This window comes from Schistocerca serialis, chromosome 2, assembly GCF_023864345.2.
Source record: "Schistocerca serialis cubense isolate TAMUIC-IGC-003099 chromosome 2, iqSchSeri2.2, whole genome shotgun sequence".
Lineage (NCBI taxonomy): Eukaryota > Metazoa > Arthropoda > Insecta > Orthoptera > Acrididae > Schistocerca > Schistocerca serialis.
Window position 1 is genome coordinate 146,766,235 of NC_064639.1, and position 18,025 is coordinate 146,784,259.

At 42.1% G+C, this 18,025-nt stretch overlaps 1 protein-coding gene across 1 annotated transcript; it reads left to right on the plus strand.

Moving 5' to 3' along the window:
- Nucleotides 1-15,314: 15,314 nt before the first annotated feature.
- Nucleotides 15,315-17,600, plus strand: LOC126455808 (cuticle protein 7-like). The gene is made up of 3 exons (XM_050091568.1): nucleotides 15,315-15,491; nucleotides 15,596-15,840; nucleotides 17,573-17,600. Exons 1-3 carry the CDS (start codon nucleotides 15,315-15,317, stop codon nucleotides 17,598-17,600), a joined length of 450 nt encoding a protein of 149 aa, XP_049947525.1.
- Nucleotides 17,601-18,025: the final 425 nt, after the last annotated feature.

Here is an 18,025-nt window from a genome sequence, read left to right on the forward strand (position 1 = left end):
TGTAGGTGATGTACGGTACAAGCAACGTGCCGTCATTGAATTTCTCACTCACTGTGGGGAATATTCACAAAGTGCAAAGTCTATGGAGCATCTGCTGTTGACAGAAGTACAGTTAGTCGCTGGGCATGGAGGGTGACGTCATGAGAAGGCGGTTCGGCGGAGCTCCACGATTTGTAGCGGTCTCCCGGGGTAGACGCATTGCGACTCGGTAGTTGGCGCTGCATCTGTCAGTCAGCAAAGAAAGTTTGGATGCAATTATCCGCACTCTTGGTTATTGAAAAGTGTGTGCAGGGTGGGTCCCACTGTGTCTAACGGCGAATCATAAATCGCACAGAGAAAAAAACATTTGTCTTGATTTGTTGCAACGTTTTGAAACTGAGGGGAAGGCATTCTTGTCCCGGATTGTGACACATGATGAAACCTGGGTTCACCATTTTGAGCCAGAAACAAAACGACGGTCGATGGAATGGTGCCATTCCATCTTCCACCGGTAAGGTGGACTGTGAAGTGATTCTCATTGGTATGATGCCAAGATGAGGTACCATTAATTCAGTAGCATATGTCAACACATTAACAAAACTCAAGACGCGCTTCCAGCGACTTCTGCGCCACAGCAACCCAGAAGATGTTTTTCTGCAACACGATAACGCTCTGCCCCAACGGAAGTCTGAGGACTGTTTAACACGTCGCAAAACAGGGTTGGACAGCGTTATCCCATCCACACCTACAGCCCTGACCTAGCCCCCTCGGACTTCCAACTGCTTGGACCATTAAAGGGCGATGAGGGGGTGATTCACACAGTGAAGCACAGGATCCGCCACCAGGAAAAGCATTGCTACCGACAGGGCACGCACGCCCTTGTTTCCCGCTGGAGGAAGGCCGTACATCGGGATGAAGATTACGTGTAAAAATAGCGTATGTAGTTGAAACACCATTCGTTCCTGTGTGTAGCTCTCATTATCTTCAATAAAGAATTGTTGAAGAAAAAAATTGCAGTGCATTACTTTCAAGGGCAACCTTGGTACTATGGGTATGTTGCCACTAGATGTTCACACATGCCGATAGAACAAGTACAAATCGTGTGTAGTGCTCTAAATACTACTCCATTACTGCACTGACTAACCAATATATCTTGCGCAGAGGCAATGTAATTTAATAATCAATCTGCAGAACAGACAGCAATTAGACAAAAAGCCAAGTAACGGCAAGAAATTTTGCACGTAGAAATCACTCTCCTCTCTCCAATCGAACACATAACTGATCATATCAGGGGGAGAGTAAACCAACACTTGTCACGAAAAGTTAGATTAGCCCTTTCTGATCACACGTCCACACAGGCTAAGTCGCTGTCTTCAACATTTCGTTGTAGGAAAAGGGCGAACAGATTGCCCTAAAGCTAAACGTTATTTTATAGCTTGGAGATAGCAACTTCGTTTTCTATTTACATATGACACTGTACCAAAGATGTTCACCAAAGATAGTCTAGTCCTCTACATTACCAAGTAACTTGTCATCAAGATATTTTTATACTACATGGCGAAAATATTCTTTTAAAGATCTTGGACCAGCTTCTCGATATTTTGTATAAGTAGTACTTACAGTCCTGATCTTATCTTTAGTACTGCTCTGTATACATTTAGAGCTCGCATCTTCGCTTTTATAGTCTTGTCTCATATATTTACATTCATAGCATGCATTACACATTTTAAGCAATGACTAGTGCTATACGCTTCCTTATACCATTTTAATCCTTGTGAGTATTCATGTTATTTTGCACTTCTTCATAAAAAGCTGTTAACATTTCCTGTATACTGCATGTAATTATTAATATCTTTGGACAGCATCCGTGAAGATGGTCCAAGACCGAAACCGGTAGAATTTGGGTTTGAAATAAAAACAGCTGATGGTTCAAATATGCATTTTATACAAAAATTCAGTTGAAGTCTTTCTAAGAGACAGTCTCCACTCCATCTGATTTGACTATGTAAGTGTAAGCCAGATGTGGTTTGAATTCGAAGTAATAGTATTGACTGCAATTGAGAGACATATACCAAAAAAATTAATAAATGATGGTACTGAGCCCCCACGGTACACAAAACAGGTCATAACACTGTTGAAGAAGCAACGAAAAAAGCATGTCAAATTTAAAAGAACGCAAAATCCCCAAGATTGGCGCAGTTTTACTGAAGCTCGAAATTTAGAGCCAACTTCAATGCGGGATGCTTTTAATAGTTTCCACAATGAAATCCTGTCTCGTAATCTGGCAGAAAATCCAAAAAGATTCTGGTCGTATGTAAAGTACACCAATACCTTCGTTGTGCAATAACTACGTTGACGACACGGCCAATAAAGAAGAGTAACTAATCACGGGTTTCTGAAACTCCTTCACCGAAGAAGACGTAGGAAGTAAATATTCCACAATTCGGATCTACAATAACTGCAAACAGAGTAACTTAGATGTATATATCCTAGGTGTAGAAAAGCAGTTTAAATCACTTCACAAAGGCAAGGCCTCCAGTCCACCTTGTATACCAGTCACGTTACTTTCAGATTATGCCGATACAATAGCACCACATCTAACAATCATGTACAACCGCTCGCTCGTCGAAAGATCCGTAACTTAAGACTGGAAAGTTGCGCAAGTCACACCAGTACTCAAGAGGAGAAATGGAGTACTTTGCTGAATTTTAGTCCGACATCACTATCTCCGATTTGCAGTAGGATTTTGGAGCATATACGGTGTTCTAATATTATTAAGTACCTGGAAGAAAGCGGTTTATTGAGGAACAGCTAACACGGATTCAGAAAATATTGTTCTTGTGAAACACAATTAACTCTTTCTCCTCACGATGAAATATGCTATGGAAAGGTGATGTAAAATTGATTCTGTATTTTTTGATTTTCAGAACGCTTTCGACACCGTTCCTCATAAGCGACCTCTAGTCAAACTGCATGCCTATGGAGTACCGTCACAGGTGTGCGACTGGATTCGTGAGTTCCTTTCAGGAAGGTCACAGTTTATGATAGTTGACGGAAAATCATCGAGTGAAAGAGAAGTGATACCTGGCGTTCCCTTGGCTGTTTCCAATCTACATAAAAGACTTAGGAAACTATCTGAGCAGCCCTCTTAGAATGTTTGCAGGTGATACTGTCCTTTACTGTCTTGTAAAGCCAGCAGACGATCAAAAGCAATTGCAAAATGTATGATGCGAAAAGTGACAACTGACTCTAAAGAATGAAAAGTCTGTACATGAGTACAATATCTGCTAAATTTCTGTTACTCTATAAATCACACAAATCTAAAGGCTGTAAATTCAATTAAATACTTAGGAATTACAGTAACGAATAACTTAAATTGGAAAGATCACATACATAACTTTGTGGGGAAAGCAGACCAAAGACTGCCATTTATTAGCATAACACTTAGAAAATGTAACAGGTTTACTCAAGAGACTGCTTACGCCACGTTTGTCGCCCGCGTCTGGAGTGTTGCTGCGCGGTGTGGGATTCGCATCAGGTGGGACTGACGAAGAACATCAAAAAAGTTCAAAATATAGGGGAGACAGTACCACGGACATGACATGTGAACTGGGATGGCAGTCGTTAAAACAAAGGCCTTCCTCATGGCGCCGGATCTTCTCGTGAAATTTCAGTCACCAGCTCTCCCCTCGAAATACGAAAATATTCCTTTGGTACCCACCTACATCTGGAGAAATATTAATCATTATAAAATCAGAGAAACAGAGCTCGCACAAAAAGAAGTGCTCGTTTTTCCCGCGCTCCGTTGGAGAGTGGGACGGTAGAGATATTCCTTGAGGGTGTTTCGATGAACCCTCTGCCAGGCACTTAACTGTGAACTGCAGAGTAATACTGTAGATGTAAATATACAGGGTGTCCGAAAAGTCTTTCCCTGATTACATAAATTGATAACTCAGGCTAGAAGTAAGATACAAATATGAAACTTGTGTCGAATTGTTTACAAACGATCAAAGTTTTTTTCTGTTTTAGGTTCGCAGTACGTAAGTAGTGGATGAGATGCAGTGCCCAAGAAGCCATGTTAACCAATCGGGAGAAGGCACAGTGTGTCCTGTGGTACCATGAGACACGATCACCAACCACAGTGCAGAGACACTTCCAGGCAACATTTGGAGGAATCCACCTGATGTCAAGAACATTAAAGTCTGGTTTGAGAGGTTCAAGAACACAGGATCGGTTGCTGACCTTCCTAGGTCTGATCGACCAAGAACCTCAGCAGACAGGGTGGAAGCTGTAAGGCAGTCTTTTCTTCGAAGTCCGAAGAAATCGGTGCGCAGGGCCTCACGTGAATTACAGATGCCAAAAAGCTCTCTCCATGACATTTTATACAAACGTTTATTGTTTCGTGCATTCAAAGTGCAAATCGTTCAGGCCTTGTTGCCCAACAACACGTCGATATGACTTTGTGGTCGAAATGCTATCACGTATTGAGGACGATGATGGTTATCTCAGACGAATTGCCTTTTCCGACGAAGTGACCTTTTTTGTCAGTGGAGCAGTGAATCGCCATAATGTGTGCATTTGGGGTTCACAACCCCCTGGCGAGGTCATGGAGTGCACCAGAGGCAGTCCAAAGGTGAATGTCTTGTTTCAGAAAGACGGTGCACCGCCTCATTGGGGTTTGGACGTCCGTGCCTATCTCGATATGACCTTTCCTGGGCGATGGATTGGTCGTGATGGGCCAACGGTTTGGCCTCCACGCTCTCCTGACATAACCCCATTAGACTTATTTTTATGGGGTTATGTCAAGGACGAGGTCTACCGGACACGTGTACCAGATCTTGAGACCCTACGGCAACGATTAACCACAGTCGTTGAATCGATCCCTCCAGTGATGTTGGGTAATGTGTGGACGGAAATTGAATATCGCCTAGATGTGCTACGTGCTACCAAGGGTCCTCATGTGGAAGTTTACTGGTGTGTGAAAAAAACTTTGATAGTTTGTAAACAATTAGACACCAATTTCATATTTGTATCTTACTTCTAGCCTGAGTTATCAATTTATGTAATCAGGGAAAGACTTTTGGGACACCCTGTAGATGAATAGAACAAACCCTTCAATTGATCGACGATAGAAGGAACTACAAAAATGTTCAGGGAAAGAGAAATGCACCTATACTAAGTACTATTTTTTTTTTTTTTTTTTTTTGGATCATCAGCCTGCTTCTGACTGGTTTGATGCAGCCCACCACGAATTTCATCTCAGTGTAGCACTTGGAACCTACGTCCTCAATTATTTGCTGGATGTATTCCAATCTCTTTCTCCTCTACAGTTTTTGCCCTCTACAGCTTCCTCTAGTACCATGGAAGTCATTACCTAATGTCTTAACAGATGACCCATCATCCTGTCCCTTCTCCTTATCAGTGTTTTCCATATATCCCCTTCCTCTCCGATTCTGCGCGGAACCTCCTCATTCCTTACCCTATCTGTATACCTAATTTTTAACATTAGTCTGTAGCACATCATCTCAAATGCTTCGATTCTCTTCTGTTCCGGTTTTCTCACAGTCCATGTTTCACTGCCATACAGTGCTGTACCCCAGACGTACATTGTCGTAAATTTCTTCCTCAAATCAAGGCCTATGTTTGATACTAGTAGACTTCTCTTGACCAGGAATTCCCCTTTTTGCCAGTCATAGTCTGCTTTTGATATTCGCCTTGCAACCTGCGTCAGTGGTTTCTTTACTGCCTAGGTATTCCTTAACTTTATCTACTTTATGACGATTAATGCTGACATTAAGTTTTCGCAGTTCTTATTTCTGTTACTTCTCATTACTTTCTTCTTTATTCGATTTACTCTCAATCCATATTCTGTACTCATTAGATTGTTCATTCTATTCAGCAGACCTTGTAATTCTTCTTCACTTTCACTCAACATAGCAAAGTCATCTGCGAAACGCATCATTGATATCTTCTCACCTTGAATTTAAATTCCACTCCTGAACCTTTCTTTTATTGCCGTCATTGCTTCTTCGATGTAAATACTGAACAGTAGGGGCGAAAGACTACCTCCCTGTTTTACACTACATTCTTGATCGTCCACTCTTATTATTCCCTCTTGGCTGTTGTACATATTGTATATTACCCATCACTCACTATAGCTTACACCTATTTTTTTCAGAATTTCGAACATCTTGCACCATTTTACATTGTCTAGCGCTTTTTCCAGGTCGACAAATCGTATGATTGTGACTTGATTTTTCTTTAGTCTTGCTTCCATTATCAACCGCAACGTCAGAATTCTCTCTCTCCTGTCTTTACCATCCCTACAGTCGAAATGATCGTCATCAAGCACGTCCTCAGTTTACTTTTCCATTCTTCTGTATATTATTCTTGTCAGCAACTTGGATGCCTGAGCTGCTAAGCCGATTCTGCGATAATCGTAGTCCTTGGTTGCTCTTGCAATCTGCGGAATTGAGTGGATGAGATTTTTCCGAAAGTCAGATGGCATGTCGACAGAGTCATACATGCTACACACCAACCCGCATAGTCGTTTTCGTGGCACTTCCCCCAATGATTTTAGAAATACTGATGAGATGTTATCTTTCCATTCTGCCCTCTTTGATGGTAAGTTCTCCAAAGCTATTTTAAATTCTGATTATAAGACTGGATCACCTATCTCTTCTAAATCGACTCCTGTTTCTATTTCTATTACATGAGGTAAATGTTCGCCCTCATAGAGGATTTCAATGTATTCTTGTTTCCACCTATCCGCTCTCTCCTCTGCATTTAACATTTGAATTCCCGTTGCACTCTTAATGTTACCACCCTTGCTTTTAATGTCACCGAAGGTTGTTTTGACTTTCCTGTATGCTGAGTCAGTCCTTCCGACAATCATTTCTTTCTTGATTTACTCACAAATTTCAAGCAGCCATTTCGTCTTAGCTTCCCTGAACTTCCTATTTATTTCATTCCTCAGCGACTTGCATTTCTGTATTCCTGAGCTTCCTGGAACATTTTTGTACCTCCTCCTTTTATCGATCAACTAAAGTATTCCTTCTGTTACCCATGGTTTCTTCGCTGTTACCTTCATTGCACCTATATTTTTCTTTCCAACTTCTGTGATAGTCCTTTTTAGAGATGTCCATTCCTCTTCAACTGTACTGCCTACTGAACTATTCCTTATTGCTGTTATCTATAGCCTTAGAAAAGTTCGAGCGTATCTCGTCGTTCCTTAGTACTTCTTCGCGTATTGATTTTTCCTGATTAGTGTCTTAAAGTCAGCCTGCTCTTGATCAATACTATATTGCGATCTGAGTTTCATAAATTAGGAGTCAAATAAAGAGGGAGACGGGGAAGTAACTACGGAATGGCTGCAGGAAAATGTGAAGAAACAGAAAAAGAAATGATTGTCGTAAGGACTGACTCAGCATATAGTAAGGCCAAAAGAACATTCGTAGAAATTAAAAGGAAGGCCACATCAAGAGTGCAATGGGAATGCCACTGTTAAATGCAGAGGAGAGAGCGGATAGGTGGAAAGAATATACTGAAAGCCTCTGTGACGGGAAGGAATTGTCTGATGACGTGATAGAACAAGAAATTGGTGTCGATGTGGGAAAGATAGGGGATCCAGTATTAGAGTCGGAAATTAAAACAGCTTTGGAAGACTTAAGATCAAATAAGGCAGAGGGAACAGCTATCATTCCACCATATTTCTAAAATCGGTGAGGGAAGTGGCAACCAAACGGCTATTAAATAGGTATGTAGATTCTATGGGACTGGCGGCATACAATTAAACATTCGGAGAAACATCATCTATAAAATTCCGAAGATAGCAAGAGCTGATAATTGCAAGACTTATCGCACAAACAGCTTAACAGCTTGTGCTTCCCAAGTTGCTGATAAGAATAATATACAGAAAAATGGAAAAGAATATTGAGGATCAGTTAGATGTTGATCAGTTTGGCTTTAGGAAAAGTAAAAGCCCCAGAGAGACAATCCTGACGTTGCGCTTGGTAATAGAAGCAGAAAAGGTGTTCGACAATGTAAAATGGTGCAAGATGCTCGGAATTCTGAGACAAATAGGAGTAAACTATAGGGAAAACGGGTAATACACAATACGAGTGTGTAAGATTGGAAGACCAAGAACGAAGTAGTCGGATTAAAAAGAGTGTAAGTCAGAGATGCAGTCTCTCACACCTACTGTTTAATACGTATAACGAAGAAGCAATGACGGAAGTAAAAGAAAGATTCAATAGTGGGATTAAAAATCGGGGTGAAAGTATATAAATGATAAAATTAACTGATAATATTGGTGTCCTGAGTGAAGGTGAAGAAAAATTACGGGGTATGTTGTATGGTATAAGAAAAAGATTGAACAACCAACGAAGGGATAATGGTCTACTAGACGCTGGGTGGAATGCCAGAAGTTTGAATGTGGTAGGGAGCTAGAATACCTGGAAAGGGAAATGCTAAGGCTCATCTAGGCGCAGTGGAGATCAGCAAAGTGAAATGCAAAAAAGACAAGGATATCTGGTCAGATGAGTGTAGGGTAACATCAACAGCAGCAGAGAATGGTATAAGGGGAGTAGGATTCGTTATAAAGAGGAAGATAGGGCAGAAAGTGAGTTACTGTGAACAGTTCAGTGAATTGACAAAAATGGCTCAAATGGCTCTGAGCACTATGGGACTCAACTGCTGAGGTCATTAGTCCCCTAGAACTTAGAACTAGTTAAACCTAACTAACCTAAGGACATCACACACATCCATGCCCGAGGCAGGATTCGAACCTGGGACCGTAGCGGTCTCGCGGTTCCAGACTGCAACGCCAGAACCGCGCGGCCACTTCGGCCGGCTAGTGAATTGACAGCAAACCAACATCAACAACGATAGTTCAGGCATTCAGGCGGACGTCGCAACCAGAAGATGAAAAGATAAAAAAAGTATATGATGATATTGAACTCGTAAATCAGTATGTACAGGGAGATAAAAATCTAATAATCATGGGGGCTTGGAATGCAAATGTAGGGAAAGGGTTACGGGAGAATATGGTACTAGGAATGGGAGAGGAGAGAACTGATTGCGTTCTGCAATAAATTTCAGCTAGTAATAGCGAATACTTTGTTCAAGAATCACAAGACTGGGAGGTATGCTTGGAAAAGGCCTGGAGATACGAGAAGATTTCAGTTAGCTTACTTTATGGTCAGGCAGAGATCCCGATATCAGATACTGGATTGTAAGGCGTACCCAGGAGCGTATTTCGATTCATATTACAATTTAGTAGTGATGAAGAGTAGACTGAAGCTTAAGAGACTAGTCAGGAAGAAATAGTTGGCAAAGAAGTTTGATGCGGAAGTGCTAAGGAATGAAGAGATACGCTTGAAGTTCTTTGGGACTACAGATACTGCAATAAGAAATAGCTCAGCAGACAGTTCATCTGAAGAGGAATCGAAATCTCTAAAAAGGGTAATCAAAAAAATTGGGAAGAGAGAGATAGGTAGAAAGAATGTAACTGCAAAGGAACCATACGTAACCGAAGAAATACTCCAGTTGATCGATGAATGAAAGAATTACAAAAAAATGTTCAGGGATATTCGGGAATACAGAAATAGAAGTCACTTAAGAATGAAATAAATAGGAAGTGCAGGGAAGCTAAGACGAAATGGCTGCATGAAAAATGTGAGGAGATCGAAAAAGAAATGATTGTCGGAAGGACTGACTCAGCATACAGGAAAGTCAAAACAACATTAGGTGGAATTAAAAGCAATGGTGGTAACATTAAGAGTGCAACGGGAATTCCATCGTTAAATGCAGAGGAGAGGGTGGATAGGTGGAAAGAATGCATTGAAAGCCTCTATGAGAGGAACACTTGACGTGATAGAAGAAGATACAGAAGTCGATTTAGAAGAGATAGGAGATCCAGTTTTACAATCAGCTATTAGGAGAGATTTAGAAGATCGAATAAGGCAGCACGGTTAGATAACTCCATCAGAATTTCTGAAATCATTGGGAGGGGGGGGGGGGGAGAAGTCGCAACGAAACGATTGTTCACGTTGGTGTGTAGAATGTCATGTCTAGCGATACGCCATGTGATTTTGGTAAAAATACCATCCACACAATTGCGAAGATAGCAAGCGCAGGAATTATCGTACAATCAGCTTAACAGTTCATGCATCCAAGCTGCTGACTAGAATAGTATACATAGTAATAGAAAAGGAAAATGAGGATGTGTTAGGTGACGAGCAGTTCGGGCTTTAGGAAAGGTGAAGGGACCAGAGAGGCTGTTCTAACCTTACGCTTGATAATGGAAGCAAGACTAAAGAAAAATCAAGTACGGTCATAGGATTTGTCGATCTAGGAAAACCGTACGACTGTGTCAAATGGTGCAAGATGTTCGAAAGTGTGAGAAAATTAGGGATAAGCTATAGGGAAAAATGGGTAGTATAGAACATGTACAAGAGCCAAGAGGGAACAATAAGAGAGGAAGACCAAGAACGAAGTGCTCAGATTAAAAAGGGCGTAACACACGGATGTAATCTTTCGTCCCTGCTGTTCAATCTATAAATCGAAGAAGCAATGACAGAAATAAAAGAAAGGTTCAAGAGTGGAATTTGCTGATGATATTGCTATTGTAAGTGAAGAAGAATTACATGATATGCTGAATGGAACGAACAGTCTAATGAAAACAGAATAAAGACCGAGAATAAATCGAAGTAAGACGAAGGTAACGAGAAGTAACAATTATGAGAACAGCAAGAAACATGACATCATGACTGGTGATCTTGAAATAAATGAAGGACTTCTGCTATCTAGGCAGCAAAGAAACTCATGACGGACAGAACAAGGAGGATACAAAAAACAGACTAACACTGACAAGAAAGGCACCGCTGGCCAAGAGAAGTCTACTATACACATAGGCCTTAATCTGAGGAAGAAATTTCTGAGAATGTATGTTTGGAGCACAGCATTGCATGGTATGAAACACGGACTGTGGGAAAATGGGAACAGAAGGGAATCGAAGCATTTCAAATGTGCTGCTACAGAAGACTGTTGAGAACTGGGTGGAGTGATAAGGTAAGGAATGAGGAGGTTCGCCGAAGAAGTGGTGAGCAGAGGAGTATATGGACAACAGTGACAAGAAGAAGGGAATAACTTCCATGATGCTAGAGGGAGCTGTAGAGGGTAAAACCTATAGAGGAAGACAGGGACTGGAATATATACAGCAAATATTTGACGACGTAGGGTGCAAGTGCCGTTCTGAGATGAAGAGGTTGGCAGAGGAGAGGAATTCGTGGTAGGTTGCATCAAACCAGTCAGAAGAATGATGACTGAAAAGTGCGTGTCGATTTGGAAGACAATTAGGAGGAAGTGGCAAACAAAGGATTATTCAATCTTTTGTGTACAATCTATGAGCTTGGAACCTACCAAACTTTCGGAAGAAGGCCGAGGATAGCTAGGGCTTATAAATATAATAACTATAGCACAATCAGCTCAAGAGCTCGTGCATCAAAATTCTCAAAAATTTTGTATAGCAGTACAGAAGAATGGGAAAGAAAATTGAGAATTTGTTAGGTGACGATCATTTTGGATTCAGGGGGATGCAAGACAAGTAGAAGCGTACTACAGCGAATACCGGGTGAGATATTTGGGATTTTCAGATAAACAGATATACATTATAAGGGAATACCTGCAGTATACAGTATGTACAAAAACCAAAAGCCCACAGTAACAATAAAACTGATGATTAAAGATTAAAAAATGGAGGTAATCCATGGATTCTGTCTCTCGCTCTTCTGTTCAAGCGGCACATCGAAGAAGGAATGGTTGGAAAAATATTGACTAATAGTATAAAAATTTAACGTGGAAGGTTAGTTCGAATAACATACACTGATGAAATAGCTATCCTCACTGAAGACGAGGAAAGAAAACATGAGCTGTTGGGTGCAATGAACAGGCTAATGAGCACAGAAAGTGGTTTGAGAGTGAACTTGAAAGAAGTAATGAGGTGTAGGAGAAATATGATTGGTAACAACAAACACCTAAGTTAGGGGACCTCGCAGTAGACGAAGTGAATTTATGCTACCTTGGATGCAAAATAATGTGCGATGATCAAAGCAAGGAGGGTATAAGAAACAGCTATAGGCAAAGATAAAATTCCTCGCTAAAGAAGGCTCCTAGAATCAAGCAAGTGTGTTAGTTTGAGGAAGAAATTCATGAGAGTGTATGTCTACAGCACAGCATTGCATGGACTAGAACCATGGACTTTGATAAAATCGTATAAGAGAACATCGAATCGTTTGAGAAGTGGTGTTACAGAAGGATACTGAAAATTGTGTGGACTGATGAGAAAATGAGGGCAAACGACGAGGAAAGGAACGCGCGGAAAATACTGTCTAGGAGGAAGGACAGGATGGCAAGACACTGTTAAGGAGTCAGGGAATAACTTACATGGTGGTAGGGAGAGCCATAGAGTGTAAAAGCTGAAAAATTGTTGGGGGAGAAAGAGAAAACTGATGACAGAAAAGTAAGTTTTACTGGTACAACTTGAAGGGGATTAATAAAAGAAAAACAATCATTGTTCAGTACACAGGCATTGAAATACAATAGTTTCTGACTTTATTAATGATATTCGGAGCTGCACAGAGTGAAACTGAGGTCCATCTGAAAGGTGCTGAGTGTTATGAAATTCCTGGATGACGTTGTGAGTTGCTTCTTTACGCTTGTTGTAGTTGCATTTCCTTAAAGCCTTTTGACTCGGTTTCCGGAGCTTACATGGATTATTAGAAAGTTTCAGCACTATCTAGCGTCGACTGATTTTGCATTGCCACATTCGCGTATTTCTGAGCTTGTAGATGTTTCGGTTAAGGGCATCTTCAAAGCGGAAAGCATACTTCAGTGTTTTGTTGATAATAATGAGATCTAATCGCATGTATTCGACTGTCTATGCGTTAAATATGTATTTATAACCTAGAAGCTAGTCGATATGTGTCGTATAGTGTTTGATTACTTCATCGCATCGCGGTTTTCACGCCTTTGTTGTGGTATGACGTTGAAAATTTGGTTATATCTGCTAGGATATCTTGGGTAACTGATTTGATGCCGGAGGTGGCTGCTTGAAGTGAATCATCTCACTTTCAGCGGCAGTATGTTTTAAGATATAAATTTTCTGGATATTCATTTCTTACGGTATATTAATAATTTTTACGTATGGACCGTCTGACAGCAACTGAATAAAACACAATTTTAGTGCCATACACGTTTCGCCTTTATTTTCTGCAAGGCATCATCAGTGGCAGGGCCGGTCACGGTGGCCGTGCGGTTCTAAGCGCTGCAGTCCGGAACCGCGGGACTGCTACGGTCGCAGGTTCGAATCCTGCCTCGGGCATGGATGCGTGTGACGTCCTTAGGTTAGTTAGGTTTAAGTAGTTCTACGTTCTAGGGACTGATGACCTAAGATGTTAAGTCCCATAGTGCTCAGAGCCATCAGTGGCAGGTTGCGTGGACAATTTCCTGCATATTACGCTCCTGTTGCATTTTTGGTGTTGTTCTTCTTCTTATGAACGCCAATTTGCGGTTTTTTTCCCCATTCCACAACACTATGCACTGAACGCTTGTTTTAAAGCAATGTTTTCTAATATACCGTAATATTACACGCAACTGAGGAAGACAGGACTATAAAAGTTGAAGATATTCATTTCTTGTTTGTTTATTTTACGTGAATGACAGCATTAGGTCTGATCATGTTATGGGTAAAATATTTCAGTTTGGGTTACGGAAGGTGCTTGGAGACATTGGTTGAGCTCTGACTTGGTGCCCGAATTTTAAAAATTTTTTTGCAATGAACTTCTCCGTTTGTTGTTTTTTCGGATGAAGTTTTCTGATATGTTTTTGCAGTTTCATTCCAGTCCCTCTTACTAGTGGTAAACGTCAAGTCTGCAAATTTTACTGCTCTGGATATCTTCTTGGTGAATCTATCTGGTTACAGTCACTTGACCCGGCTGTAAAATTTTAACCCCTGTTTTCCGGGTTTGTGTATCTGTAGTATGTTATATTCAGAGAATTTCTACTTCTGTATCATCTTCTGTCAAAACATTGAATAATTGTTCGTTACCAATTGAATCACATGCTTTTTCTAACCCAGCAAACTGTAGTGCTTTTTACAGTTCATTGTTATAATTTATCGAATTCCTTTTGGTCCATAATGTGCTCTGGCCATGACGTGATTTGTCAACCACACATTCACATTTTGTAATTTACGATTAGAGTTGTTGTGATGCTCCGTCGACAAGAGACAGATGAAATTGTGCATTTTACATTAATGGCATTCCGCTATGATAACTGGCATAATTTCTGATTGATTTTGGTGTAAGGTATGTGGTAACTGTAGTCTTGCAGCATTCTGGATGATGGAGAATCGTCCTACGAAATTCACGTCTTTCTTTCAAGGTGCCGGGTTCACTTGTTCTGAATCTTGCTGTGCTAATATAACTTTTTCCGTGCGCTTGGTTCCTTTTAAATCTCTTAATTTTGTTTATGTTTTGCGCTTAGCCCTTGGCAGGGATAGAGGCTCTGTTTCTTCGGAGGCCGAGGCGTAATTCTACGTACTGGTTATGTACAATTAAAACGTTTTCAAATTAGTGTAAGCAACTGCAGCAGTCGACTTCGTCGCTTAATGCCAACTGGGTTGGGTTGGGTTGTTTGGGGGAAGAGACCAAACAGCGAGGTCATCAGTCTCATCGGACTAGGGAAGGACGGGGAAGGAAGTCGGCCGTGCCCTTTCAAAGGAACCATCCCGGCATTTGCCTGGAGCGATTAGGGGAAATCACGGAAAACCTAAATCAGGATGGCCGGGCGCGGTATTAAACCGTCGTCCTCCCGAATGCAATGCCAACTGCCTAATTTGTATTTTAAATGGTTGTGACTTATTCGATTCGTTTTAAAGGTTTTATAGTAATTACTGGTTCACCTTTTTGTTTTTATACTTCATTTGTCTGATTTTATTGCTTCTATTTTTTCAAATTTCCAGGAATATTTTGTGATTGATTTCCGTCTTTCTACCATTCCGACTGTAGTGTCATTTTTATTGTTACGGTGGTTTCACTAGTAATGTGCCGTTGTAGTATCAACTGTCGGTAAGGTACCCTTTGTCGTAGGCACACTCTGTTACTGCCGTAGCGGACAATAGAATCAGGGCCACACAGTAAGGGGGTCCATATGAAACAGCGCAACAGCGAGCGGTGACAATAACACTTATCAGATAGACTGTTTAAAGGCGTTATTCGGCAGTGCGGTAGCTGCGAGTGGTCATTAAGTCGTGCCGTTCTTAGCCGAGCGTGCGAATGTGCCATAATGGTGGCCTGCGTCGTGTCCCAGGAGGCGAACCGGCGCCCACTTTCGCGCTCCAGTCCACGCGGAGGCTTTTCGTGTATATAAGGGGCCGCGCGCGCCGTGGTAGCCACACACCGACCATCCGTGTCAAAACACCACCACCACCAACTCCAGCAGCAGCAGCGGCAGCAACAAGATGAAGATAGCACTGGTCCTGGGCTGCCTGCTGGCCGCCGCCCACGCCGGGCTGCTGCCCCACGCGCCGCCCCCGCCGCCGCCGCCGCCCCCGCAGCACGAGATCATCTACGACTACGTGGCGCCGGCCAGCTACCGGTTCGACTACGCGGTGCGCGACGGCCACACGGGCGACGCCAAGACGCAGTGGGAGCACCGCGACGGCGACACCGTCCGAGGCGCCTACTCGCTCGTCGACGCCGACGGCACGACGCGCATCGTCGAGTACACCGCCGACCCGCACAACGGCTTCCGCGCAGAGGTCAAGCGCCTGGGACACCCCGCGCCGCCGCCCCCGCAGCCGCCCACGCTGCCGCCCCCGCCCGCCCCCCACGCCCCCCTGCCGTACCCCGGCTAGGCGGCGACGAGCCCACCGCCCGTACGACGACCCTCGCTACCGTAACGTGTTTCCCGCTCCCTGCCCCATCTCGCTAATGTACTGCTTTCCCCCCCGCCATAAGTTAAAATGTTTCTTGCTGTGTGTGCTGTGCGCCCGGGTGACCGAATCAGGGGATATCGACGATTCTCGGAAGACGACCGTTGCTTGTTATTGGCGTGTTCACGCACGCTCTTAGCGTTTGTCGTCGAAATGGCGACGGACGGTTGTTACACATCGATATTGTTCTGGTCAACAAATATGTGCAATATTTTTTAAATAAATATTACTTTGTTTACTACCGTCTTTTTTGTTTGACTTAAATACCCTCTCACTGAAGCTATTAAAAAGATAGTAGCATCACTAATGACTTTCGTTATGTCGGCGTTACGCCGTGTACCAAATGTTCAAATGGCTCTGAGCACTATGCGACGTAACTTCTGAGGTTATCAGTCGCCTAGAGCTTAGAACTAATTTAACCTAACTAACCTAAGGACACCACACACATCCATGCCCGAGGCAGGATTCGAACCTGTGACCGTAGCCGTCTCGGCTCCAGACTGTAGCGCCCAGAACCGCACGGCCACCTCGGCCGGCCCGTGTTCCAAGACAAATTTTTCTGCCTAACGTGTAGTCTCCTAATACTGGATACATCACCAGCGCCTATAAAGACTCAAACGGTAGTATGAAACTTAAACAAGCTCAGAAAACCAAACTGTTTATTCACATCCGTCCTGAGCTTAGTGTATAAAAATGAAAAGTTTCTATTGGTGGTCAGTGCATATGATGAAAATACTAAATTTAAAAAGTTGGTGTGATGCATCAAAATTTTACAAATTACTCAAACTATTATGTTAGAAAATAACTTAAATATGTGCAGTACTCAGAAAACTCATTATTAAATACCTAAAAATTATGAATACAACGCCATTGGAAATCGAAAATTTTGGTTGTTCCCGAATGTAGTCCCAGATCTCCAAAAAAAAGAGATACCATTGTATGATTGTGATGAAATGAACAATCGCTTATTCGATGTTGTAGGCTATATTAGTATATTACAGAATGTTCTGAGCATATTACGGCCAGTGTTGCCGAGCTGTTCTAGGCGCTGCAGTCTGGAACTGCGCGACCGCTACGGTCGCAGGTTCGAATCCTGCCTCGGGCATGGATGTGTGTGATGTCCTTAGGTTAGTTAGGTTTACGTAGTTGTAAGTTCTAGAGGACTGATGACCTCAGATGTCCCATAGTGCTCAGAGCCATTTGAACCATTTGAGCATATTATAGTCCAAAATTACTAAGGACGAACAGGTATCACGTTTATTTCTGAAAGACATGCTGAGGACTGCGATAAATAGCTTTCTTTAGTAGACGATGTTGCCTCCTGAGAACATGCAGAAACGAAAACAAGATAGTCGTGGCACGACCACACCGCTTTCTAACATCACGGTGTCGCACCCACGTTTGTTATGGAGCTTTTTGTGCCGAAGAGTTGGCGCTGTTTGTTTTATTTAGCCTCCTATGATATCTACAGCATTATCAGACGAAATTTTAGGTACCACGGGCCTGTGCCCATATATAAAAAAATCCAAGGATGCAAACATATGATGTAAATACCTTCGTTCAATAACAGTAGTCTCAACTGAATTTTTTTCTTGGCAGAAGTGCACAGACATATAAATCAGATTAGACGACATTGACTTCGTCTTTGTCTCTTGTAATTATTTGTTTATAAAATCGACCATGGAAATTTCGGTCTTTAACCGTTTTCTAGTGTAACACAGCGAAACTACGAAAATAAAGCGTACCGGTGCATACAAAACCGCATCACTTCGGTTACACTGTGCAGCTCTGGCATGAGACGACACATTATTCACATTTCGTTCTACAGTACACTTCACAAATTTTAAATATGAAACAGGTATACAGAGTGAAGCTGCTAAGACAGGGCAGTTCAAGAAGATTACAGCGATTACAAACGGCTGTACCCATTTAATGAGTGGTGATGCATCACAGAGAATTAAATGAAAATACAGAATTTCGATCTTTGCGCGAGCACAGTAAATCTAAACTAGCTCACATACTTAAATCAACACTTTCCAAATCAGTGGATCG

Excerpts from the sequence above, each read along its gene's own strand:
- LOC126455808 (XM_050091568.1), top strand. The coding sequence starts at position 15,315 with ATGTGCCATAATGGTGGCCTGCGTCGTGTCCCAGGAGGCGAACCGGCG. Across the intron at positions 15,492-15,595 it reads CTCCAGCAGCAGCAGCGGCA|CACGAGATCATCTACGACTA; the intron begins GCAACAAGATGA and ends CCGCCCCCGCAG. Across the intron at positions 15,841-17,572 it reads GCGCCGCCGCCCCCGCAGCC|AAGTGCACAGACATATAAAT; the intron begins GCCCACGCTGCC and ends TTTTCTTGGCAG.